Source organism: Marmota flaviventris, chromosome 19 (assembly GCF_047511675.1).
Source record: "Marmota flaviventris isolate mMarFla1 chromosome 19, mMarFla1.hap1, whole genome shotgun sequence".
NCBI lineage: Eukaryota > Metazoa > Chordata > Mammalia > Rodentia > Sciuridae > Marmota > Marmota flaviventris.
In genome coordinates this window covers 16,678,361-16,703,994 of record NC_092516.1, presented here as the reverse complement: position 1 = coordinate 16,703,994, position 25,634 = coordinate 16,678,361, and the positions used below count along the sequence as shown (strand labels likewise).

Genomic DNA, 25,634 nt, shown 5'->3' with positions numbered 1-25,634 from the left:
AGCATTTTGTTTACCCATTCATCCCTTGATAGACATTTCAGTTGCTTCTACCTCTTGGCTATTATGAATAGTTCTGCCATGATACAATACACTTTTGATTTTAATTCTCACTGTTGACATTTTCATCATTGTTTTAAGTATAGGAAGTCAGCGAAATCTCTATCAAGGTCCAATTTGTAATATACATTGATTTCCGGGGTGTAAATTACTCACACCATAACTACTTCCAAGATATTAATGTGATGTCACTGAGCAGGGAGTCAGCATGTGTTCCAAGTAGCACCCCACTACACAGTATTTCCACCATATCAATGCCATCAATGTAAATAACCTCAAGAGCAGAGATAACAGTAAAATAATTAGAAAGCAATGTTTTGAATATATGTTACTTTCCTCTTTAGCATAATGTATTTAATTGTAAGTTTATATAGCTTAAGTGTGTGTGTGTGTGTGTGTGTGTTACTAGGGTCTGACCCCAGGGGCCTTCTGCCACTGAGCTACACCCCTTCTCATTTTGAGATAGGGTCTCACTAAATTGCCCAGGCTGGCCTCAAACTTGCGATCCTCCTCCTTCAGCCTCCCGAGTTGCTATAGTTTAATTTTTAATAATTGTGATTTATGCAACAGGTCACAAAATTCCTGAAAACATATCAGCTGGTTCTCATACACGGGTTCCATGTCCATGAAACTATTACTATATAAAAAAAAAAAAAAAACATGATCAGATCCCTGGAAGCCTCCCTGATGCCTTGGGCTATTTTCTCTCTCCTCTCTCCCTCCCCACCCCTGGGATGGCCAACACCCTGGCTTCACAAATGGAATCATAACCCTGCAGTTTGAAAAGGTACCACTAGAGGCCTCTCGTGAGGCAAAAACAAAATGCTCCTACTACCTCCAGGATTTTTGCTTCCCAAACCCAGTTCCTTGACTGAACTGGCCTTGGGGAACACGAGGAGGAGGTTGGTGATTCATGCCCCAGAGAATATAGAGGAAACCCCTGGGCCCTGAATCTGTGTGCGATTGAGTCCCCAGAGGACATGTACGATCACATGGTCCCCAGCGGGAGTTATGGGGACCAAAATTGGCAAGGAACCCCAGCGGGGGCTTTGTCCTCAAAACCTAGCATGGTTTGCCAATGAATTAGCACGGCTCCAATGAGTACTGAGGGCTGGTTCTGTGGGTACCAGGCCCAATGGCTCCTTTGGGATTAAGGCCTAAACTTAATCTCAGCTCTGTAGATGGTCCCTGATCCAGTGGAGGTGAACCTCTGGAGAAACTCTTGGAAGAACAGGAGAAAGAAAATATAACACTGAGGTGAGATTCACAGACTCCGGCATGACACAGAGCTGAGTTTGGATCATTGCCTTGTTGCTTCCTAGTTTGGGAAACTTGGGCAAATTAAGCTTTCCGAAACTTAGTTTGCTCCTCAATAAACGAAGGGTAACAAACCTTTCCTGGCAAGTTAGTTAAAAGATTAAGTAGATCATATATGTGAAGCAAGAAGAGGGTCTTAGATATTTATTTCAACAGTGAATAATTTTATACTCGGGGGACTAAAGGGAGACTCCTATTTTGTTTCCAAAGGCATTCTAGAATTTACTATGTGCAGAACTGGTAGGGTGTGAAACATGGATGTATTCATTCATTTCTCATTAACTATAACAAAACACCTAAAGCAGGTTGACTTTATAAGGAAAAGAGGTTTATTGGGCTCACAGTTTTGGAGAGTGCAAGGCCAAACAGCGTGGGGCAGGGCCTAGCAAGGGTTTCATGAAAAAGGCAGGATCCAGGAGGAAAGATCACATCTGGAAACAGGAAACCACAGAGAAACTGGGGAACTATTGTCTCTTTCCTAGGGGTGGCCCCCTTCCCCTGTTTGACCTAAGGACCTCCCACTTGGCTCCACCTCTTAAAGGTACCACTACCTTGGAATTCCACTACCTTGGGGACCAAGCCTCCAAGTCACGAACCTTTGGATGGATAAACATAGCAGGGGAATTAAAACAGTTCTGTATCATAATACAAACAGCTGCTTCACCTGGTCAGGAACCTATTGGCACATGGATGCACATACAGGCCACATACGTGCATCGAATGTTACATAAATGGAACAGATATGCATTGAGAGTATTTTCTATTTTTGAGTAGGTTTTTTTTTTAATTTTAATTTTATTTTATTTTTATTTATTTTTTTTTTTGCTGGCTTATCCATTCATTAGTACAACATACCCTCTCTAGCTTACCACAAAATCCTTGTTAACAAACCCATATAGCATATCCTGTATTTTTCTCTAGACCATTCTTTCAAGGGTGGGTGTTCCGTAATTCAGTCGGCTGTTTCTCAGTTGAAGGATGCTTGTGTTTTTCGGCTTGTTTGTCACCAAGAACAATGCTGCCACAAGCACCCTTATGTCTCCATCATTATAACCCTGGGTGCTTTTGTTTTTACAGGAAATATTCCCAAGAGTGAGTTTTCCAGGTCAGAGGGTAACATTTTTTTTTTTTCATTTTTCCATGGTTGTTAGCAGATTGCATTCGAACAACTCGGGGACAATTAGCATTTCCTCCAGCACTGTGTGAGGAGGCTGCCGCCATATGCCCAGAACCATAGACTTAGCATTCTTTTTCCTTGTTGTTTGGGGTTTCTTTTATTCTACTTACTATGGACATTTTCAAATATTTTTTAAAGAAAATAAGATAGTAGGAGGAGCCCCCTAAAAAACTTACTAATCAACTTTAGCAATTATCAGTTATTCTCACATTTTTGGGAGGCTTCTTTTTAATTTTTTGCAAATTTATGGGCAAAAACTGATATACTTGTTGTTACTTTTTTTAATCTTGTTTTTCCCATTTCTCTGACTGCTAGGGATTTTGAGCACATTTTCACGTGTTTGGAATTGATCTGATGTAAGGGTCTATTCATAGCTTTTGCATATTTTTTAGTTGTTTTGTCTATTTCTTGTCAATTTATGGGAGCAGATATATAGATAGATAGATAGATAGATAGATATAGATATATAGATATATAGATATATATATCGTAGATGTTAATCCCTGGCTTATTGTCTAAATTATCAGTATTTTTCTAATCTGGTGTTTGTTTAACATGCTTTTTACCATTCTAAAGTTTTATTTTTTATATATTTCACATATATTTGTTTTTCTTTTACATCTTCTCTATTTTCTCTATTTCTTTAAAAAAAAAAATCACCACCACTACCATCAAATGTCAGCTGGTACAACAGTTTGGAAAATTGTTTTCCAAAATCTATAGAGGCTGAACATATACATGTCGTATGACCCGGCAATTATGCTCCTGAGTATATGACTAATTGAAATGTATAAATGTGCTCACCCAATAACAGATACAAGCTGGCCCATGGTGGCACATGTCTGTGATCTCAGCGACTTGGGAGGCTGAGACAGGAGGATAGCAAGTTCAAGGCCAGCCTCAGCAACTTAGCAAGATCCTGTCTCATAAAATAAAAAGGGCTGGGGATGTGGCTCCCTGGTAAAGCATCTCTGGGCTCAATCCCCCTGTATAAAAAAGAAAGAGGAGGAGGAGAAGGAGGAGACAACGACTATGTGACCCGTGGCTCTTTGTACACTGTTCTGTACGATAGACTTCAATAAGAAATTTACTAAAAACTACAAAATCAGTCACCCCACAGAATATGACTGTCATATTATTTACATTGACCTTTAATATACCAGGATGTATTTTGTATACTGCGGTACACAAGCTTCTACTGCATCCCCAGTGAAAGCCCTTGTATAATCCCCTTCTCGTGAGTGGAAGGTGAGCTGCGTCCAACGCAGAGAATTTGGCAAAGGTGCCAAGGTGCCATTTCTGAGATTAGGCTACCAAAGACGGTGATTTCTATCTTGCTAGCATCTCTACCTCTGTCCTCCTGTCACCTCCCTTCTCTCCTCCCATCCCTCTTCCTCTCTCCTCTGTCACTCTCTTTCTCATGAATCACACTGCCATGTTATGAACTCTCCCTATGGGAGAGACCCCCACAGAAGGAATTGAAGGTGGCCTCCAACAGCTCCCAAGCAACTGAGGCTCCCTATTCCAAGAGCCCACCAGGAACTGGGTCCTGCCCACAACCACAGGAGTGAACTTGGAAGTGACTCCTTCCCCCGTCGACCCTTTCAACGACTATAGCTCTGGTCCAGCACCATGGTTGCTAAGCCCCCCCACAGAAACTGAGATCGAACCCAGCAATATTGGAGGTTCTCTTCTCTGCGGCAATAGGTAACTGATACATATACGGTATGAGAAAGATTTGCATTTTTCCTGATGGGTAGACAATTGTGCCACAGTGTTAATCAAATATTCCAATGAATTAAGACATCATCTTTGTCCTTTATTAAATTCTCACATATACTGCTACATATTTTTGGATTCTCTGTTCAATCCAACTGACATTTTATCTGGTTGGCAGTTCCTGTGCTAAAATCATCTTGATATTGTGGTGTTACAATATGTTCTGATGTGAAACAAGCCCCCTTCCCATTAGACTTCATTCCCACACTCTTCCTGACTTTTCTCCAACATTTACTCTTGCATAAGATCTTTATTTTCATCGATTTTTTAATTTTTTTAAAAAAAACCTGATTTAATAAGAATTTCATTATACTTATATTTTCATTTAGGGAGAATGGGCATTTTTATAATATTAAGTCTTCCCACACAGGGACATGTCTTTCCATTTGTTCACATTTTATGACCTTCATAAAGTTTTAGTTTATTTATTTTTTCTAGGTCCTGTGCCCCTCTAATTAAATTGATTCCTAAGTATTTTCTTTTTATCGCTAGTGTGGCTGGGATACTTTTGCCATTTCTGTTTATTTTCTCCATTCTGTTGCTAGAATAGATTTTTTTAAAAAAGGTATCAAAGTACAGTAGTCCTCAGTCTCCACAGGGAGTGAATCCAGGAACCCCTTGGGTACCAAACTCCATGGATGCTCAAGTTCTTGATACCAAATGAAATAGTGTGTGCATATAACTGATGGACATCTTCCCACATATTTATCTAATTATTTTTCATACTGGGGATTGAACCCAGGGATGCTCTACCACTGAGCTACATCTCCAACCCTTTTTATTTTATATTTTGACACAGGGTCTCACTGCGTTGCTTAGGGCCTCTGCTAAATTGACCTCGAACTTGTGGTCCTCCTGCCTCAGCCTCCCAAGTTGCTGAGATTACAAACATACATCACCAAGCCAGGCTATACTTTACAGATTACTTATAATACCTAACACAATGTAAATGTCATGCAAATTGTTGCTATTCTGTAGTGCTCGGGGACTAAGGACAAGAAAGATAACCCTATGCCCATTCAGTATGGATGCAATTTTTTTTTCAAATATTTTCAATATTTTAATGCACAGTTGGTCGAATCTACAAATGTGGAATCTGTGGATCTGGAGGGCCAAGGGAATGTGTCCATAGATACAGAGCAGTTAAGAACACAAACTGGGATGGAGGGAAGCAATGTAGCTTCATTTCTTTATGGCTAAAATGTGTATAAATTTTATTCAATTTTCTAAAGCTTCATAAACTTGCTACATTGAACCTCTTTTCCCTTCTAATCTCTCTCTCTCTCTCTCTCTCCCCCCCCCCGCCCCCCCGCCCTCGGTCAAGCTTTTCATCCATCTATCTACTTCTATTTCTAACTTGCTCCATTTTAGGTTGCTGTAGCAGAATATCCCAGACTGGGTAAATGACAGACAAGAGAAGTTTATTTGGCTCACAGTTCTGGAGGCCAGGAGGCCCAAGAGTCTGGTGCCAGCTCTGGCAAGGCCCTTCTTGCTATGTCCTCCCGTGGCAGGAGGCATCACGTGGGGAGGGAGAGGGAGTGTACCAGCTCGGGTCTCTTCCTCATCTTATAAAGCCACTAATCCCATCATGGGGGGCCTTCAGGACCTCATCTCATTCCAGTGACCTCCCAAGTGCCCCCCTGTCCAAATACCCTCAGCATGTGAATCTGGAGATTCAGTTTCTAACACATTAACTTGGGGATCCCCTCCCCCCCCCCTTCAAGCCACTCTCGGGCACATGGAAACATCCACCCACCTCTGGATCGTGCCAGTCTGTGGGAACCCCCCCCCCATACCCCTTCTCCGCCCACACTTCTCTGGGGCCTTACTACCTTACCAGGCTCTGCCCAGGAAGCAAGGCCCAGACACCTGCAGCTCTTGGATCCACAAGCCAGCCTGGGGCTGGTTCCTGGGGCCAGGAAGCTGCACGTGTGGCTCAGGGACCTGCAGCCTCCCCTTGAGTGGGAAAAAGGCTGGAGAGAAAAGGAAGCTCAAGAGGGAGAAAGTGTTCATATTTTAACACAGGGTCTCGCCAGGCCTGTAGGGACAGGGAGAAGACACCAGAGGAAACCTGTTAACGCAGGTACTGTGCTTCCAGGACAGGGAGCCACGATGATTTGGTTTTCTTTTCTGATTTTACAAAGTTTCTGGAAGACATAGTATTTTAATCATCACACACACAGCACATTCCAGTTCACTCATAGTCCGCATGAGGCAGATTGGCTGGGTGAGAAATGACCACGGACCCACGCAATGCGCCTTCCAAAACAAATGTACAGTGTAGACAACATAAAGCACAAGGAAGAGGCCATGCACACTTCAGGAGCTCGGGTTGGTTTCTAATGGGGCAAGAAATCACTTTTGTTAGGAAGTTAGGACTGCTGTGAGGACGTGGGAGAATATTGGAACAGCTCGGCATGAGGGCACAGAGAAGTAAACCAAAGCCTTCGTGGTGTATGTTATTTATTTGATTTTTTTTCTAATGTTTACACATGTACATATATATGGGGTATAGTGGGACATTTCCATGCACATATACTGTGTGAACTGACCAAAATAATTAGGCTTTCCATTTTCTGATCATTTCTTAGTGGTTTTCCTTTGAGCTAGTCTCTTCTAGATCGTCACAAAATATATGTTATGGTGAGTTCTAGTCACCCTACTATGCTGGGATGGTTTAGATGTCAGGTGTCCCTCAAAAGATCATGTGGGAGACAAAGAAAGAAAGTTTAGAAGTGAAGTGATTGGGTTATGAGAGCCTTAGCCTCACCAGTGGATTAATCCCCTGATGTGGATTAACTGGGTGTAGCTGTAGGCAGGTGGGGTGTGACTGGAGGGGGTGGGTCGTTGTTGGCATGCCTTTGATGCCTTTGGCATTTATTTTGACCATGGTGAGAAGAGAAAATCAATCTCTCTCTCTCTCTCTCTCTCTCTCTCTCTCTCTCTCTCTCTCTCTCCCCCTCCCTCCCTCCCTCCCTCTCTCTCTCTCTCTCCCCCTCCCTCCCTCCCTCCCTCCCTCTCTCTGTCTCTCTCTCCTTCCTGGTGCCATGTCCAGTCGCTCTCCCCCACCACCCCCTTCCACCATGATGTTCCGTCTCACCTTGGGCCCAGGACAAGGGGGCTGGCTGGCTGCGGACTGAGACCTCTGAAACCAGGAGTCCCCAGATAAACTTTTCTTCCTCTAACTCTTCTCCTCAGACCTTTTCATCACAGTAGCAAAAAACAAAAAAACAAAACTAGCACACGTGCAACAGAACCATGATGTACCTATGCTAAGCAAGGTTTGCAGGTCTTGAGGGACTGGCGGTTTCCATGGATACACGGGATGCAAGTGTGATCAGAGGGTGTCTTCCATTCGGTCTGAAAAAGTAGAGCCTGAGACGGGGGTTTCTTGTTCTGGTGATGGGTGGGGAAGAGCTTTCTAGAAAGGAAGTGAAGGGAGCAGCAGGGGACACACGGAAAGAAAGGGTCTCCGCTGGTGCACAAAGGGCACCACAGAGTCCCCCCATGTCACTCGTCATGGAGGGGCACCAGGCGGCTCCAGTCAGCCAAGGGCCATTCGGTGTGAGTGTCCTGGGGAGGACAGAGGCCCGCAACTGCAGGCTGAGGTGGTGGCCTCTGCGTGGCCAGCAGTCCCAGCCCAGGGCGGAGTCTCCTCCGGGGAGGGCGGGAACCACACGGTCCCCAGGAGGCCCGGAGGGATCCGGCCAAGTGTGCGGCTGCCTTTTGGCGCTATGGGGACCGTCGCCCCCGGGTCCGGGTCGCCGCTGTGGCCCGGGCTCGGGCTCCTGCTCCAGCTCGCGACGCTGCTGGGGACGCTGGGGCCACAGGTGAGAGCCGGGGAGGAGGCAGAGCCTCTAGAGTCTGCGGGGAGCCGGGGACGGGGGCGAGGGCGGGCGAGGGGACAGCGGGGCGATGGGGCGCCTTCCCTTCCTCTCCGGCCCCGGGTCACCTCCAGTAGGTCCCTGGGGAAGTGCCACTTGCGTCTGGAGCTGCAGAGGTGTACCAGCGTGGAAACGCACAGGGAGGCGCAGCGCTCGCCTCTTCTCCACGGAGGGCAGGGAGCAGGGTCCATCTGGAGAAGGGGACAGTCTGGCAGTAGAGCCAGGTCCCTTAAAACTTCTAGGGAGCCTGGCCTCCTTTAAAGATGTGACCAATTTAAGGATCCCCTGCTGAGACATGCGCCTCTACGTTTTTCAATACCAGGTGCTTGGCAATGCACCCCCCCACCACCACCACCTTATCCAAGACAGGACCCCAGGTTCAGAACCTCTGAGAAAAGTGAGCTCAAGGTGGTAGGGATCTGGTCCAGCCCAGCCAGGAGCAGAGACATCCAATCTTGGGGGAGCGCAGTCAGGACACAGAAGATGCCCAACCTAAAACCCAACTGCCCAGCCTGGAGCCCCGGTAGCACTAAAGGAAGGGCCTTGGCCTGAGCTACTCCCCAGCCTCCTTTCCAGCTCTGCATCCATCCGCGGTTGTCAAGTAATAATGAGAGCCGGGTGGGGCCAGAGCTGGTGTTTCCAGAAAAATGAGAACAATTAGAAAATCCGATTTTTTTAAAGTGAAATCTTCCAAATGTTACAAAAATTGGTAATAAAAACCAAAATTTTGAACATGAATGGTCAAACGAAATTCGGTGGGGGCAGTCAGTGTGTAGCATCTTCTCTAAGCCATCCTCACTTCTGCCATGTTGCAGACCGAAGAACTGAGGACCAGAAAAAAGAGGGGGCTTGAGCTGGGTGTGGTGGCAGCCTCAGCAACTCAGTTAGGCACTTAGCAGCTCAGTGAGACCCCATCTCTAAATAAAATACAAAACAGGGCTGGGGATGGGGCTCAGTGGCTGAGTGCCCCTGGGTTCAATTCCAGGTACAAAAAAAAGTCGGAGGGGGGTGGGTCTTGGAGAAAGTTGCTGCAGTCTGCACCAGATACTGTGGGCTCAGACCCCAAGCTGAGGGTCTGAAGCAGGATGTGGCCTTTGCAGGGGTGCGGCTGGGCCACCCGGATGTTAGAATGCCTGCTGTGAGCTCAGCCTCACCCTGTTTGCTCAGGGAGGGGCTACAGCAGGTGAGTTAACCCAGCAGGGGCCAGGTCCAGCCTCCCTCCCCACAGCTACCCCCGAAGCTGTGGTTTGGGGGCCTGTTGGAGTCTGGCACCCAAAGCAGCTGGGCCAGTTTGTGGGGAGGGTGTGGGGCAGAAAGGGTCATTCTAAAAGAGATAGACATTGTGCCAAAGAGAAAGAGACCAGGTTTAGAGTCTGAGTTGCACCTTTGATTATCTGTGTGTCTTTAGGGCAGTAACCTAACCTTCCTGAGCTTCCTACTCGCTGATCTGTGCAATGGGGAGACTCAGAGATGCAATCTCATAGAGAGGCTGGAAGGATCAGGGTAGTCCTTTCATTACAAATTGCAGTGTTGGGGCTGGAGTTGTGGCTCCGTGGTAGAGTGCTCGCCTGGCATGCGTGAGGCCCTCGGTTTGATCCGCAGCGCCGCATATTAATATATTAATCAATTAATTAATTAAAAAGATCCATCGACAACTAAAACATATTAAAAAAAAAAAAAAAACCAACCTTAGGGCTGGGGTTGTGGCTCAGCAGTAGAGTGCTCACCTAGCATGTGCAAGGCCCTGGGTTCCATTCTCAGCATCACATAAAAGTAAATAAATAAAATAAAGAAATTATATCCAACTACAACTAAAAATAAATATTAAAAAAAAAAAACTTGCAGTGTTTTTTGAAAAGCCAGAAGGAACGGAAGCGAGGAGGAAGTGGGAATTTAAATACAGTAGGGGCCAACTCCCCTGGAGGCCCCCAGCTCTGCTGTAGTCACAGGGTCAAAGCAATGATTGGTGCAGACAGAAGCTCCCCGGATCCTCCTCCCCCTCCGTCCCACTTCTGGGAGAAGAGGGGTCACAGTCGGCCCTGCCTGGGGCAGGAGCAAGGGTAGTCTAGGCCTCTCAAAGGAGCCGACGCTGTTCCCCACCACAGGCGCAGACGCTGAAGCCAGAGAGCCTCCTGCTCGTGTCCACCTTGGATGGAAGTCTCCACGCGCTGAGCAAGCAGACGGGGGACTTGAAGTGGACGCTGAAGAATGGTGTGCCAGGGGCTGCCACGGCTCTCTCCTGGGGTCCCTAGTTGGATGGTGGGCATGGTAGGGAGTCACTTGGGCATAGAGAGTAAGCACACGGGTGCCAAGTTCCCACCAAGCCAGTGTCTACAGGCAGCTTCCCCACTTCCCCGCTGGGTAGCCGTGGGAAGTTCACTTCACCTCTGGGAACCTCGATGTCCTCACCTGTAAAATGGGGCCAAGGGTAATGAGCCCACCTCACAGAGTTCTTGGGAGGAGACCTGGCATTCCTGTTGAATGCTGGGCTTGGTAAGCACCAGCTGTGCTTCTCAACTAGAGTCTACAGGGGGCTCATGCTGCGTGTCCTGTCCCTGCAGATCCCATCATCCAAGGACCAATGTATGTCACAGAGTAAGTGAACACGAGGAGGAGCCGGGAGATGAAGATGGGAGGGTTGTTTTTAGGGGGTGCGTGTTAGAAAGGAGGGAAGAGAATTGGGTCTGGGTATGATATAGGGGAAGATCTTGGGGCTCCTGCTGAGAATTTGGAGAGAATGAGAACCTTCATAAAATCAGGGCCTTGAACTCAACCTTCTCCATTTCTTCTCTGTCCCACAGAACAGCTTTTCTCTCAGACCCTGCTGATGGCAGCCTGTACATCCTGGGGACCCAGAGACAACAGGGATTAATGGTGTGTTTCCTACAGTACTCTGGGATGGTGAGGGCCCTGATGCCGTCAGCTGGTGCACTGAAGGGGACTGGGGTAGCATGGTCAGAATCTGGGTGTCTCATCGGGGATGTAAGTCAGGCTCTGAGCATCATGGGTAGGCTGTCTGCTGGAGGGACCGTGGCTCTCACTGTGTCAGCAGAGCAGGCTGAGGACACTGAGGGGGCTTCTCAGGACTCTGGTGGATTTAAGGAGAAACTTATGTGTCAATTAGCTTTTGCTAAATAACCAATTGCCTCAAAACCAAACTACTCGAAATTCAGTGGCATGATATTTAGGCTGGGCTCGGTTGGGTGGTTCTTCTGCTGGTCTGGATCAAACTTGCTCCTGCATCTGTGGTCCACTGTTGGCCAGCTGGATGGCTCCGTTTCTGAAAGTTGAGAGTTGTTTGGCTGGTAACAGGGTATACATACCCTAATCTTACCCTGTCCCCATTATCCAAACCTAACAAGGATCAAGAGCACATGGAGTCCACTCACATAATCCAGACAAGTTCAACTCCAGGGAGAGAACAGGGCAGAGGAGGGTGGTGGGTGGATCTCTACTCCTAGCCACATTGGGCAGGGTCCCCCCTCAGTTCCTCAACCTCTCTGAGTCTTTCATGGCTGTTGACAGTTTTGAAAGTCTCCGTGTTTTTGAGAAGGGCATCAGGCAGGGATCGGGTGTAACCTGGGGCATCTTGACACTGGGTATGGGAAGATCTGCAGGTCCTTGAGAAGCTGTGTAGCAAAGTGGTTATGTACTGCCTCGGAAGACTGTCTAGCTGGGTATAAAATCTGGCTCTGCCACTCAATGGCTGTGTGGCCTCTCTGAGCTCCAGTTTTCTGGGAAGCATAAATAATAATAATGATGCCTCATGAAAATGTGATTATGGGGTCAACCTCGGAAGGGTATCCAGCACAGCTGACTGCTGTGTGTATGTGTGTGTGTGTGTGTATGTGTTTCCAATTCTTCCTGGATATTGTCCCTGTCCTAGAAACTGCCATTCACCATCCCAGAGCTGGTCCATGCCTCGCCCTGCCGCAGCTCCGACGGGGTCTTTTACACAGGTGAGCTCCTCTCCAGTCTTTGGCATCCAGGTCCAGCCAGCGGGAATGGGAACCTGGGCTGTGATGGGCCAGCCTGACACAGAGGCACAGTGTTTCCCACGCCATCCCCCTCTGCAGGACGGAAGCAGGACGCCTGGTTCATAGTGAATCCTGAGTCAGGGGAGACTCAGATGACACTGACCACAGACAGTCTCTCTACCCCCCACCTCTACATCGGCCGAACACGTGAGTCAGGCCCCAGCTGCTCCCCAAGCTCGGGGCAGCACCCTTCATTCTCTGTCCAGGCCTGGCAGCTGCTATCCAAGTTGAGACCAGGCAGATTGGTTAGTCATCAACAAACATTTAACTCAATGGTGGCGGATACAGAAATGAACAGACAGCCTCGTGCTCTGTCATTGGGATATTCACCAGGCCTATAGGAGGGTGCCCAGGAAGTCCCTACGCCACAAAATGAACAGCCTTCAGGATAGGGTGAGGGAAGTATCACATGGGTACTCCTGGTAATCTTGCTTTGGGGGATCTCCAGAGTACACGGTCACCATGCATGACCCAAGGGCCCCAGCCCTGCACTGGAACACCACCTACTGCCGCTACTCAGCAGCCCCCATGGATGGATCACCTGGGAAATGTGAGTGCCACCTTTCCCCAGCCCTGTCTTGGCATAAGGTCCCCAGGCCAGGGAACCTTGAATGGCATCCATGACCAAGTCCCACCCATCACGTGCTGAGTGACTACTACCCTTGATAGATGATTCCAAGGGACCCCCTCAACACCCAGACTTCACCCTCATATCTCCATGCAAGGTCTCACCATCCCAACTCTTCTATAACCCAAATGACCCCAACCAGGTAGCCTTAGGTCACTCCAGCTACTAAGTGACCACAAGAAATCCACACACCCTGAGCACTCCCCACTTGCCCTAATTGAACCCTACATGATGAGTGACCCTTGCAGATGATCCCTCAGAGAAACCCAGCCACCCCCTGGATAGTATGCCAGGCCTTCCCAACTGCCCAAGGACCTCACAGGTGCCCCTAAATAACCCCTCAAATCTTGACCATATCCTTCTGCATGAGACTCCATGAAGGTACCCTGACACATCACAAGTGACACTCCCAGGGCCCTTATCTCTTTCATACTCCATGTGACTCCCAGGTGACCTTTATATCTGGGCCACAATGATGACCCATCCTAAGTGAGCCTCGGTCGATGGCTGACTACCCTACATCCTAAGGTTCCTCTTAGATGACCCAGTCTGTCTCACACACATCTGAGTCACCTTTGGATGATCCCATGAACTCTGACCTTCCTATATCCTGGAAACCCTCCAAGTAATCTCACCTGACCCCCACACACCTGAACATCCCTCTACCCTGGATGCTCTCGGATGTGTCCACGAGGGCTCTCGCATCTCCCGGCCATCTTTCTTGGCAGACATGAGCTACCTCACATCCTGTGGGATGGGCCTGCTGCTGACTGTGGACCCAGGAAGTGGGACGGTGCTGTGGACCCAGGACTTGGGTGTGCCTGTAATGGGCATCTACACCTGGCATCAGGATGGCCTGCACCAGCTACCCCACCTCACACTGGCTCGGGACACCCTGCATTTCCTCGCCATCCGCTGGGGCCACATCCGGCTGCCTGCTTCAGGCCCCCAACATACGGCCACACACTTCTCTGTCTTGGACACCCAGCTTCAGTAGGTATCCACACCTGGGGTCTAGAAAGGGAGCTTCTGGAGTTATCCCAGCCCAGGCCCAATGACCAGGCATGATGTTCAACCATGACCACCAACAGCACCAAAAAAGGTGTCAAAACACTGTGCCCCCAAGTACCTCCAGGGCCCCCTGGTTAGCCCCACTGTTCAGCAACTAATAGGGTAAAATCTGGCCTACGAGCGAGCCTATAGGCCACAGCCCCTCTGATTGCTAGATTCTGTGCCTAATGATTATTAAATACTTTAAAAATCACCTTCTCTCATAACACCTAATACTTTGGTGTCTCCATCTCGCAGTATCAGGAGACAGACTGGGAAAGTCTGGGATTGTCCATATATTCATTTTGTTCCCCAAAAACTTAACTAAGCATTTACTATGTGCCAGTCACTTGCTAGGCTCTGGAAGTACAACAATAACAGCCACTGTTCCTGCCTACAGGAATCTCGGAGTCCTAGCATGGTGTGAGAAAGGATGAGATGAGAGAAGTACAGGGTATGGTGGGAATGTAAAAGAAAGATACCCAAATTGAGACTGGGGGCAGGGGCAGTCATGGAAAGCTTCTTAAAGAAGGGACATGTAAGTTGAACCCTAAAAGGTAAATAGGAAATGGGAGATAGAAAGCACGTCATCCAGGGAACAGAAAAATTAAATCAGGCTGGAGCATATAGCCAACAGGAAGTGAAGTCTGAAGTTCTAAGTTAACTGGGATCTTGTGGGATCGTGTAAAGGGCTTGAACATTTTTCCCCAAGGCTAAGGAGAAAGCACTGGAGGACCCCTGAGACCCCCAAATGAGGAAGCGTTTTGATCATATTTTCATTGTGGGAAGCTCCTTCTAGTCACAATGTGAAGAGTGATACAGGGAAAACAGGACACTGAGAGGATATGCTTTAGTTCAGGCAAAGGATGATACTTTGGACGAGAGTGAAAAACAAGAGATGGAAATAAGATATAAGACATGAAGAGGTGATGATAGTAAGAATGATTAGGAAGCGGGGTGGCTGTGAAAGAGGAAAGGGCCAAGGGTCACACTTAGGTTTCTAGAAGCATGTGGGTGCCATCATTTTCAGGGGCAGGGAGCACTAGAGGAGGAAGCCCAGAAAGAAACAGAAGAAGGGGAAGAGTCAGGTGATGTGTTCAGATTTAGAAAATTGAGATTTTTAAAGGGGGGTCTGGGATAGACATGAATTTATAAATTGTGACTTCAACGTTTGTATCCATTTTGCTGCCCAACTACTCAAAACATAGCACTTAAAAACCACACTTATTAGTTCTCAAGCATCTGTGGGTCATCTGGGTAGATCTTCTGGTCAGGAGTCAGCTGGTGACTTGACAGAGCCAACAATCTAGGATGGTCCCCACTCGCCTCTCTCCATATGGCCTACAAGGTATCAAACAGCATAGTTCTTTGCTACTTCACCAGGTCTTCCTCAATGGTCATCTCAGAGTCCCCAAGAACAATACCAGGGAGGAAGCCCCAGTACACAGGCATTTTACAAGTCCCTTCTAGGGACATGGACTAACACATGTCACATGACCAAGTTCAGAGCCAATATGGAAAGATCCTCTATGCCCACATATCTGAAGTCACACACCACTGTGACCCATTGTTCTCTTTTTTCTCTCTCCCATTAGGATGACACTGTACGTAGGAAAAGAAGAAGCTGGCTTTTATGTCTCCAAAGCCTTAGTCCACACAGGAGTGGCCCTAGTGGTGAGAAGGGGTCTCTAGAGGGCTGGAAAGAGGGGCAGGAGAGGGGCCTCCTTCATGGCTGTCCATCTTCTCCCATAGCCTCGTGGACTGACCCTGGCCCCCATGGATGGCCCGACCACAGATGAGGTGACACTCCAAGTCTCAGGGGAGCGGGAGGGCTCACCTAGCACTGCTGTCAGATACCCCTCAGGCAGTGTGGCCCTCCCGAGCCAATGGCTGCTCATTGGTAAGGTCCCTTGGCTCAGATTTGGAATAAAGGGTCTGTGAGCCCAGATCCTTTAGAAGTTAGAAGGCTGAGATCACCTTCAGCCCTGCGATTTGTGTCCCTGCCCCTTAGGACACCATGAGCCGCCCCCAGTCCTGCACACCACCATGCTGAGGGTCCATCCCACCTCAGGGAGTGGGACTGCTGCCACAAGACCCCCAGAGAGTACCCACACTTCAACTGTCTTCTCAGAGGTCAGTGCGAGAAGGGCAGAGGGCAGCAGATACATGGACAGCCCTTGGACCTTTCCCTCGGGCTTCTAGGAGTGACCTGATGGAGGATTAGGTGACCTCAGAGTTTCTGAGAAGACAAACATTTTGTGGTTGTCACTGTCAGAACTGTTAGAAGTATCAAAAAGATATTGTAGGTACCTAAACAGTGAAACATGGTTTGCTGTCTTTTATGTTTCTTCAGCACAAATATTGTAAAATATTCATCAAGTGAGAATTTTAAAACAGAAAAACTATAAAAAAAAATGTGCCTTCCTGGGAGCAGGTTAGATAAGAAATACCAGTAAGTAGTTCAAGGTCAGAAGGAAGAGCCGTGACTTGGAGTACTAATTCTCAAATCTGGTCGCTCATCAGAATCACCCAGGAATCCATTCCAGACACACCAAATGCAGTCTCTGGAGGTGGATGTCTGTATTTTTAATGACGCCCCACGAGTACCTGTATTTTTAATGACATGCAAGGAGATGCTGGTTTGGCAAACCACACTCCTGGGCACCGTGATGTTTCAGCACCACGGAGAGCTCCACGGTCCCCACCATAACAGACCACTCACTGCCCCTTCAGCTAAGCCCTGCCCTGGACCGGGTGAAGGGTTGGGGGTTCCACTGTGAGAGGGAGTACCAAGATTGAAAACTGCTTCGTTCCCAGCTCCTGAGCCCGAGTCAAGAGGAACCTTGGGACGCAGAGCTACATCCTGAAGAGAAAACTCCAGACTCTTATCCAGGGCTGGGATCCCAAGACCTGCTGGCAGCCAGTCTCACAGGTGTCCTCCTGGGAGGCTGGATTCTTTTCCTGATGAGGCAGGTAAGCCCATCGCTCTGACCTCAGGTGCATCGTAGTGTCTTTCCAGAGAGAACTCTACTCCTCTCAGACCACTGAGCCACCCTCTCCCTCACCCCTTTCCAACTCTGCGCCCTGCCTTCCCCCTAGCAGTTCCCAGTCCCTGCTCCTGTGCTATGTAGGTTCATGGTCCAGGTGGAGGCCAGCTCAGACACAGGTGTGGGCCCTCACTGGGCAGGCCTGGCCGGGCCAAGCTCCCTGAACCCTCATGCATTAGCAGCAGCAGTTGGCAGAGAAGCAGCAGAAGGCTCCCCCAGCACCTGAAGGCCCTGCCATCTCACAGGACGCTCAGGCCCAGCTCCCAGGGGCCACCCCGCAATGCCAGAAGAGTCTTCAAAGTCCCTCAGAGCAAGCCCATCCACCCTGCAATCCTGAAGGTGAGCTGGAATGAACAAGATGGGCCAGAATCAGGGACAGAAAAGGGAGGGGCACACTTAATTTAATTTCAAAGTGAATTTCACAGAAGCCATGATAGTGGGATGGTTCCACCTAAATAAGATAATAAGAGGGTGCTTTGAGGGCATTGTGTAGTTGAGCACCCAAGGGTCTTCTCTATACTTATTATCACTATTAATTTCAAAGAACTCTGGATGTAGATAGAACTGAATGTAGATCAAACTCTATTCTCTGTTAACATTGACCAGTTGCTTGACCTCTGTGAGTTTCGGTTTTTTCATTTTGTTAAGAAGGACTAAAAACACCTGTCTCATATCACCTCATTGGGAAAGGTTATTATCATTATTATTTAAATCAGGCCTAGGTGATGTTATTAATATAAAATAATATCACATTTTATAATGGTAATGGTAAGCTATCTAAGTAAAATTTTATTTTATCTTGATACTGGGGATTGAACCCAGGCACACTTAACCACTGAGCCACATCCCCAAATCTATTTTATGTTTTATTTAGAGACAGAGTCTTGCTGAGTCACTTAGGGCCTTGCTAAGTTGCTGAGGCTGGCTTTGAACTTGCGATCCTCCTTCCTCAGCCTCCCAAGCTGCTGGGATTGCAGGGGTGCCCCACCATACTGGCAACTTTTTATCTTTTTAAACATTCCTCTCATCTTTTCTCAATTTAAGCCTATCGACAGTCCCTTTCAAAGATTCTGTGGTATCTGGGGATGCTTCCGGGGGCTCAGCACGTGTTTATGGCTCCACCTGTGCTTCTCCTGCTCCTCTGGCTCTGGGCGGGGCTGGTGCTGTTGGTGAACCAGCCCTGGCCCCTCCTGGTCCTGCTCCCCCAACTTCCCCATGCAGCAGCTCCACCTGCTGTCAACTCAGGCTGAAGTCCATCCTGCAGTTGACTGTAGCTGCACCACAATCCCAGTGCTCCCCTGTGTGCTCCCCTTCCTCAGGCCTCTGCTGAGAGGGAAACGCTCCCCTTCCTCGGGATCAGTGATTATCTTTTGGGATAGAACCCTGGGCCCAGCACAGACAAAGCATAAGCTGTAGGACTGAGCTACACCGCAGCCCAGGCCAGCACTTCCCCAGTGTCCCAGAGCCAAGTTGCCTAAGCCCTGAAGTATTGTAATTCTTGTCATTTTAGAGATTCAAAGTGGGTCCAGGGAATAATCACCCTATTGTACCCCAAAACCCTCATCTCCGTTTGGAGATGACTTTAGAGTGGAGTACAGACAACTCAGACTCCATCTTTTCCCGGGTGGTTTTTGTCAAAAGGTGCTGCAAACCCTCCTTGCCGTTTTCCTTCCGTTACCCCTCACACCCCAACTCACCAGGCTCTAGTCATTGAGGTGGTAGAAATTCTTTCCCCAGAAGTCTCCCCAATTTCCATCTAAGTCATTCGATTTCAGTAATCCTCTACAGAAGTAACAAGGAAGAAGGAAAAGAATCTCAGAACTTGAGTCTCAGGTCTGACTCAGCCAAGACAGCCTTGTTATGTAAAATACCAAAAATTATTTGTGCACTTTAGGGAAAGAGTCAGGGTGATATCGATGTTTTGGGACAAGCGCCCAAGAAAAATCAAAGAGATCAGTCTAGCCTGGTAATTTTGTTATTAAACTCAGTAGAAAAAAAATATCTCTATATAATACTAGATTTCCTCTGTCATTTAAAGTCTTTATAGTTCTTTCACTTCTTTGTTTAAAATGTGAATAAGCTTGTTATTTGGCATTTTCATGCACTCTAGGCAAAACCCAGAGAGAACAGGCGATGATTATGTAGTGTGGAAAACGCTGTGGTGGTGGGATCATATAAGGAAAGAGTTTCAGGAATTCAGAGAAGGGGCACAGAATCCAGACTTGGGAAACAGGAAATAACCTAGATTCGAAGCCCAAACTGGGAGCCCATGAAGGGGGAACTGCCCAAGTGAGCCCCGAAGAGTGGGACACAAACTAAAATTCAAAGATTATATTCTGCAAGTGAAAGTAAGGTTGCAGACTCATGCTCATGGACAGACCAAGTGGACAGAGTAAAGCAACCACCAAGGAGACAATAGGGAATGGCGGGGACTGTGGCAGTCTGGGAACAGCTGCCCTGCTAGTTTATAGCAGGGACTATGCTGGTCTAGCTTACTCCTACGACCCTTGGCAGAGAGCAGGGGTCACTGAATGTTTGTTGGATCAAGACTGACTCTAGGCACTGGAGATTCAAAAACAGCACCTCTCATAAATAGGTACGAAATGAACATGTGCTAAGCCACTGTGAGGAAAAGGCGCAGTTACTGTTAGTCTGAGATTTGCCCATTTAGGCAAAACCCAGATAGATCTATTTCAGAGTCCACGGTATCAGAATCTCAGACCTGGGAGAGTCAAAATATGGCTCATGGAGAAAAGCTCTTGAGAACCCACTCTTCAAACATAGCCTCCACCCCAGCACTCGGGGCAGCCTATTTTATTCTTAGGACACAAATGTCAAGCTCAGGAACTCTGATCTTGGAAATCTCAGTCCTCCTATCTCAGTAGGAGAGAGGGATGTTTCTTATGAGTGTTTCTATGGCTCACAAAAATCACTTAACACAAATGCATGTACCCGTGCATACTTGGGTGTCCTTCAGAACTGCCAATCATGTCATACATCCAACAGCAAGTGGACATTATCAAGTCTGAACCAGAGTGAGCCTGTTTCTAGAATTTCCTGTGTACAGGCACTGTTCTAAACACTTTGCATGTATGAACTCACATTAACAACATTCCTGTGCTGTAGGTACTGTTATGATGCCTCTTCTATAGAAGAAGGCAGAAAAGCTTAATGACATTCTGCATCTCACCTCCAGGCTCATAGAGCTACTAAGTGGCAGCTCAGGAGTTCAAAGACAGGTAAGCTGTCTCCAGCCTGTGCTCTTAATGGGCTGCTGTGGGATCCTGCCCCTGTCTCAACACTGGCAAACACCTATGAAAGGATGTGACTATCTCTAAAGGTTCCCAGCCTATGTCAAAACAGCAGCAAAATATAGTGTGTACTCAGGACTTCCAAGAGATAATTCTGACTATGCCATGTCCCCCGACATGACAACTTTTGAATGCTTTATAACTTACCTCTTGCATGTGTTGCCTCTCCACTATGATGCTGCAGAAGGCTGATAAATACCTGAATTCAAGGTCCTCAAGGCCTTAAGGCTGGACTCTGTCTAGTACTGAGGGTGCCACTGAACATCAGTCTAGCAAGCACTGAGCCAACATTTATCCTACACTATGGGCATCAAGAACAGGAAAAGCACACAATAGAATGAAAACCCAGAGGAACCAAGTGCATGGTATGAAGACAGGGCTGGCAGGATGACCCTCACCTAGAGTCAGATGACCAGCGCTTGTTCCAATAGGTTTTCAGGCAATTCTGTCCCTGATTTCTGAGCTGCCACAGACAGTACAGGTGATGTGCTTTCTGCAAAGCCCAGAATGCATTCATTCCCGAGTCCAGGGAACACCAACTTAGGTTACTGCCTGCATTTTGCAGAGAGGATGAGAGCGAATGTTGAGCAAGTAGTGCTAGAGCATGGCTTGGGGCTGGTTTTAGTCAGCTTTTTTTGCTGCTGTAAGTAAAAGACCCAAACAGAAAAATTATAGAAGAGGAAAAGTTTACTTAAGGGCTCACAGTTTTAGAGGTCTCAGTCCATAGACAGCCAGATCCATTCCTCAGGGCTTGAGTTGAGGCTGAACATCATGGTGGAGTGTGTGGAGGATAGAAGCAGCTCTTGTGATGATCAGAAAGCAGAGAGAGAGACTCTACTTTCCTAATACAAATATATACCCCAGCTGGGTGTGGTGGTGGTGCTCACCTTTAATCCCACAGCTCGGGAGGTTGAGAGTTCAAATCCAGCCTCTGCAATTTAGCGAGGCACTAAGCAACTCAGTGAGACCCAGTCTCTCTATATATACACCCCAAAGCCATGCCCCCAATGGCCCCCTTTCTCCAGTCACACCCACCAGCCTTCAATTGCCACTCAATTAATCCCACAAGGTGATTAATTCACCCACTAAGGCTCTCCTAACCAGTCATTTCTCCTCTGAACTTTCTGGCACTGTCTTCCATGGGAGCTTTTGGGAGATACCTCACATCCCAACCATAATAGGGATTTTCTTACTGGTTCCTAACCCTGATTTTATTTTGCTTTTCCACTTTTTCTAGAGCTGATTATAGAGCCAGAAGCGAGTAGCATGTTCTCAGGGCCCCTGCTCTGCACAATTCAGGGGTGCCATATAGTTGGCTGTATGGAGAGCGCCCCTTACAAACCTACAGACCCTTGCTCCCCTGAACCCACCTCATCCATCCTAATGGGAAACCAAGGCCTTCTGGGGGTCCCTTGCCACCTTAGAACTAACTCTGGGGCCAGAGGCTCCCAGGAGCCCTGCTTCTTCCTTTCTGGCCAGTCTTTTCTGTAACTATGCTCACTCTCGTCATGCTCCCACTGCCAAGTTCACCTTCCTGTTTGAAGCCAGTCCAACCTCAATTAAAGGATTCAGTTACAACTGGTGGAGGTGGGGCTAATGGCAGAGAAATTCAGGGGAAAAAAAACTAGGGCAGAAGATGCCAGAAAAGAGGCTAATTCAGCAAACATCTCCCTGCCCCCTCTTCCCATAGTCCTTCAGTCTTCACGTTAATATGATGTAGGGCCGTTGACATTGCCCTGCTTTACAGATGAGAAAACCCAGGGCAGAGAGATCAATTAACTTGCTCAAGTACACAGGAAGGAAGAGCTATTGGACCTGTTAATCTGACACCTGGGTGCTGGCTCTTACCCACCAGGCTGAGTGTGGAGGGGGAGGTCTGGACTGGGCAGAGGGGGGCTGTGGGCAGCAAGCAGAGGCTCCCTGTGACACCACCCTCCTCTGTTTCCTAGCCGAGCAGCTCACTGTAGTGGGAAAGATTTCCTTCAACCCCAAAGACGTGCTGGGACGCGGGGCAGGTGGGACATTCGTTTTCCGGTAAGTGGCAGGCAGGCAGGCAGGAGCCAGGCTACAGACATGGCACTGACAGCCTTTGGCCGTTACCCCTTAGGGAACCATTCTTTCAAGACTCCCCAGGGTGGGGACAGGCTGACCCCTCTGCTCACAAGTTCCTACCCTTTCCTTTATCTGCTCTCTCGGAACCCCTGTCCCCTTACCCACCTCCCAGGGGACAGTTTGAGGGTCGGGCGGTGGCTGTCAAACGGCTACTCCGAGAGTGCTTCAGTCTGGTTCGGCGGGAGGTCCAGCTGCTGCAGGAGTCCGACAGGCACCCCAATGTGCTCCGCTACTTCTGCACGGAGCGGAGCCCCCAGTTCCACTATATTGCCCTGGAACTCTGCCAGGCCTCCTTGCAGGAGGTGAGCTGGGAGCTCAGGGAGGGCAGGGGGCCCGGGGCTGCATAGTGACACTTTGCCCTTCCATGTTGCTCAGTACGTAGAGAACCCCGACCTTGGCCGCTGGGGCCTGGAGCCCACAATGGTACTCCAGCAGCTGACATCTGGCCTGGCACACCTGCACTCCTTACACATAGGTAACCGCTGGCCCTGCCTCCTGTCCCCAACTTCCACCTGCTCTTCTCCTGCACCAGCCACCAGCTCCCTCTCCGTGCCACCCCTGTAGTGCACCGTGACCTGAAGCCGGGCAACATTCTCCTCACCGGGCCTGACAGCCAGGGTCAAGGCAGGGTGGTCCTCTCGGATTTCGGCCTCTGCAAGAAGCTGCCTGCTGGCCGATGCAGCTTCAGCCTCCGCTCGGGCATCCCTGGCACCGAAGGCTGGATGGCACCCGAGCTCCTACAACTCCTGCCCCCAAACAGCCCTGTGAGTCTTCCCGCCTGCCCCAGGCCACAGGGCTCCCTGTGTCCCAGCTGCCTTCCAGAAGAGGCCCTACCCCACTTGCTGGGTGATCCACTCCTCCAGGCCTCTGCTGCTTGATCTGTGCAGAAGGGCTCTTCTTACCTCGGGCAGTGGCTCTCCAACAGGGGCCATTTTGCTGCCCAGGGGATCTTAAGATAAAAACCAATCTTCACTGATTCACAATTACTGGGGAACTGACGTGGGAAGAAAACGCCCAGATCCCCGTACCCAGTGGGTCTGATCTAATTAGCTGGGGTAGAGCCTCCTGGGTGTTGTAAGGTAGAGTTGGGTCCACAATCACTGATGTGGAGGGTTCTGGGGAGCATCTGCTGATGTAGATGAAGCACAGAACAGCTTCTGACCCCATGGGCACTGGAGTTGGGGACCCCAGGGTTATAGATTTTGGAGTCACAGTGTGTGGGTGGAAGTTGAATTATTAGGTGTAGATAACACCAAAGGACAGTCACTAGGGAAATCACTCCCACTCCCCAAATCAGGAGAAAGCTCCAAGTGGTGGACTGGAGATCCAAGGACCAATACACTAATGTTGCAAGCCCAGAAAGTTTATTTTTTTTAATTACTGGCCACTATTTTGACATTGGGGGAAATCCCGCATAAAAATCTGAATTTGGGATTCTCTTGGGGGGAAAAAAAAATCAGCTCTGCCATCCTAGCAGAGTCCCCTGGTGACGATTAGCGAGAGCCGGGGATCAGCTGGCAGGGTCAGGGCCCATGCCAGGTCTCCAATCCTTACCGTCGCCTACTGTAGCCTCTGTCGTGCTCCCTGTGCACCTGCAGGAAACAGCAGGAAAACCCAAACCAGAAACTCTGCTGGGTCACAGGTGCCGGGTGAAGAGCCAGGGGGGTCTTCAACAGAGAGAGGGGAGGAGACCTAAAGCCAAGAGATGCAGCCCAGGACATGGCCAGGAGATGTAGTCTGAACCAACCCCTGAGGGGATTTAGCCAGGGTGACTTCCTCCTCCTGATTCCTGTCTCTCTGGCCCCCCAGACCACTGCTGTGGACATCTTCTCTACAGGCTGTGTGTTCTATTATGTGCTTTCTGGTGGCAGCCACCCCTTTGGGGACAGTCTTTACCGCCAGGCCAACATCCTCGCAGGAGCTACCTGTCTGACTCACCTGGAAGAGGAGGCCCACGGTGAGGGAGAGCTGGGCCCAGCAGGGAGGGAGGAAGAGGGCACGAGGCTGGGTAGGCCTGAACCATCCTTCCTTCTGCCCCCCAGACAAGGTGGTGGCCCGGGACCTGGTGGAAGCCATGTTGAGCCCTGTGCCGCAGGCCCGCCCTTCCGCTCCACAGGTGCTGGCCCACCCCCTCTTTTGGAGCAGAGCCAAGCAGCTCCAGTTTTTCCAGGTCAGAGGGAAACCTTGGGAATGGCCCCCCAGAAGTCCTAAGGTTGGGTCCTGATCAACATGGGAAGTCAGTGTAACTACCTGTTCCATCGTGCCCAGATATTCCATTCCATTGTGTGACCCTGACCAAGGGGACTGTGCCTCTGAACCCATTTGCTCCTCTATACAACGGACACATGGCACCTGCCTTCTGGGTAGGTGGGAAATAGAGGCGCAGCCCAGCAAATCCAAGGTCCCCAAGAGACAATGGTCCTGACCACCCTAAACCAAGAGGCTCTCTGCTTCACATTCCTACCACGTGACACACTCCTGGCCTTGGGGTGGCTGGCACTGGTCACAAGGCTCAGGAGCTCTGTGGGTCCTAGGACGTCAGTGACTGGCTGGAGAAGGAGTCTGGGCAAGGGCCCCTGGTGACGGCGCTGGAGGCGGGCAGCTACAAGGTGGTCCGGCACAACTGGCACAAGCACATCTCCATGCCACTACAGACAGGCAAGGCACACACCTGGGGTGGCCAAGGGGAACCCATGGGGGGCAACTCCAGAGCCCGTTTCTCTGCCTACAGATCTGAGAAGGTTCCGGTCATATAAGGGGACATCGGTGCGAGACCTGCTGCGGGCCATGAGGAACAAGGTATGTTCTGGGTCTGGGTGGGGCCTGGATCCTGGAAGGCCGGCCACAGCTGAGCCAGGGTCCCCTGCTCTATCACCCCCAGAAGCACCACTACAGGGAGCTGCCGGCCGAGGTGCAGCAAGCCCTGGGCCAGGTCCCCGACAGCTTTGTGCAGTACTTCACCCAGCGATTCCCGCGGCTGCTCCTCCATACCCACCGCACCATGAGGAGCTGCGCCTCGGAGAGCCTCTTCCTGACCTACTACCCGCCAGCTGCAGAGGCCAGGGAGCCGTGCCAGGAGCCACGGGGAGCTGAGCCAGCAGAGGGCACAGAGACAGCCTCCGCCCGAGCGGGCAAGGGAGTTGGGCCTGCAGCTGAGGCCGAGGGGGAGGCCCATCTCAGTCCCTGAGGAAACCGGGGAGGCCTGGCAGCCTGGGTCTGCTGGAGCAGAGACCTT

The 25,634-nt window shown here is 49.3% G+C and overlaps 1 protein-coding gene across 1 annotated transcript; it reads left to right on the top strand.

Annotated features, from left to right (window-relative positions):
• Window positions 1-8,064: 8,064 nt before the first annotated feature.
• Ern2 (endoplasmic reticulum to nucleus signaling 2) lies at window positions 8,065-25,586 on the top strand. The gene is made up of 22 exons (XM_027948719.3): window positions 8,065-8,160; window positions 10,320-10,425; window positions 10,776-10,809; window positions 11,016-11,088; window positions 12,101-12,173; window positions 12,291-12,398; window positions 12,700-12,801; window positions 13,608-13,872; window positions 15,525-15,603; window positions 15,682-15,829; window positions 15,941-16,062; window positions 16,747-16,902; window positions 17,156-17,315; window positions 22,237-22,321; window positions 22,512-22,701; window positions 22,775-22,874; window positions 22,964-23,163; window positions 24,209-24,356; window positions 24,442-24,569; window positions 24,934-25,057; window positions 25,131-25,198; window positions 25,281-25,586. The coding sequence occupies exons 1-22, from the start codon at window positions 8,065-8,067 to the stop codon at window positions 25,584-25,586; spliced, it is 2,871 nt and encodes a 956-aa protein (XP_027804520.3).
• The last annotated feature ends 48 nt before the right edge of the window (window positions 25,587-25,634 follow it).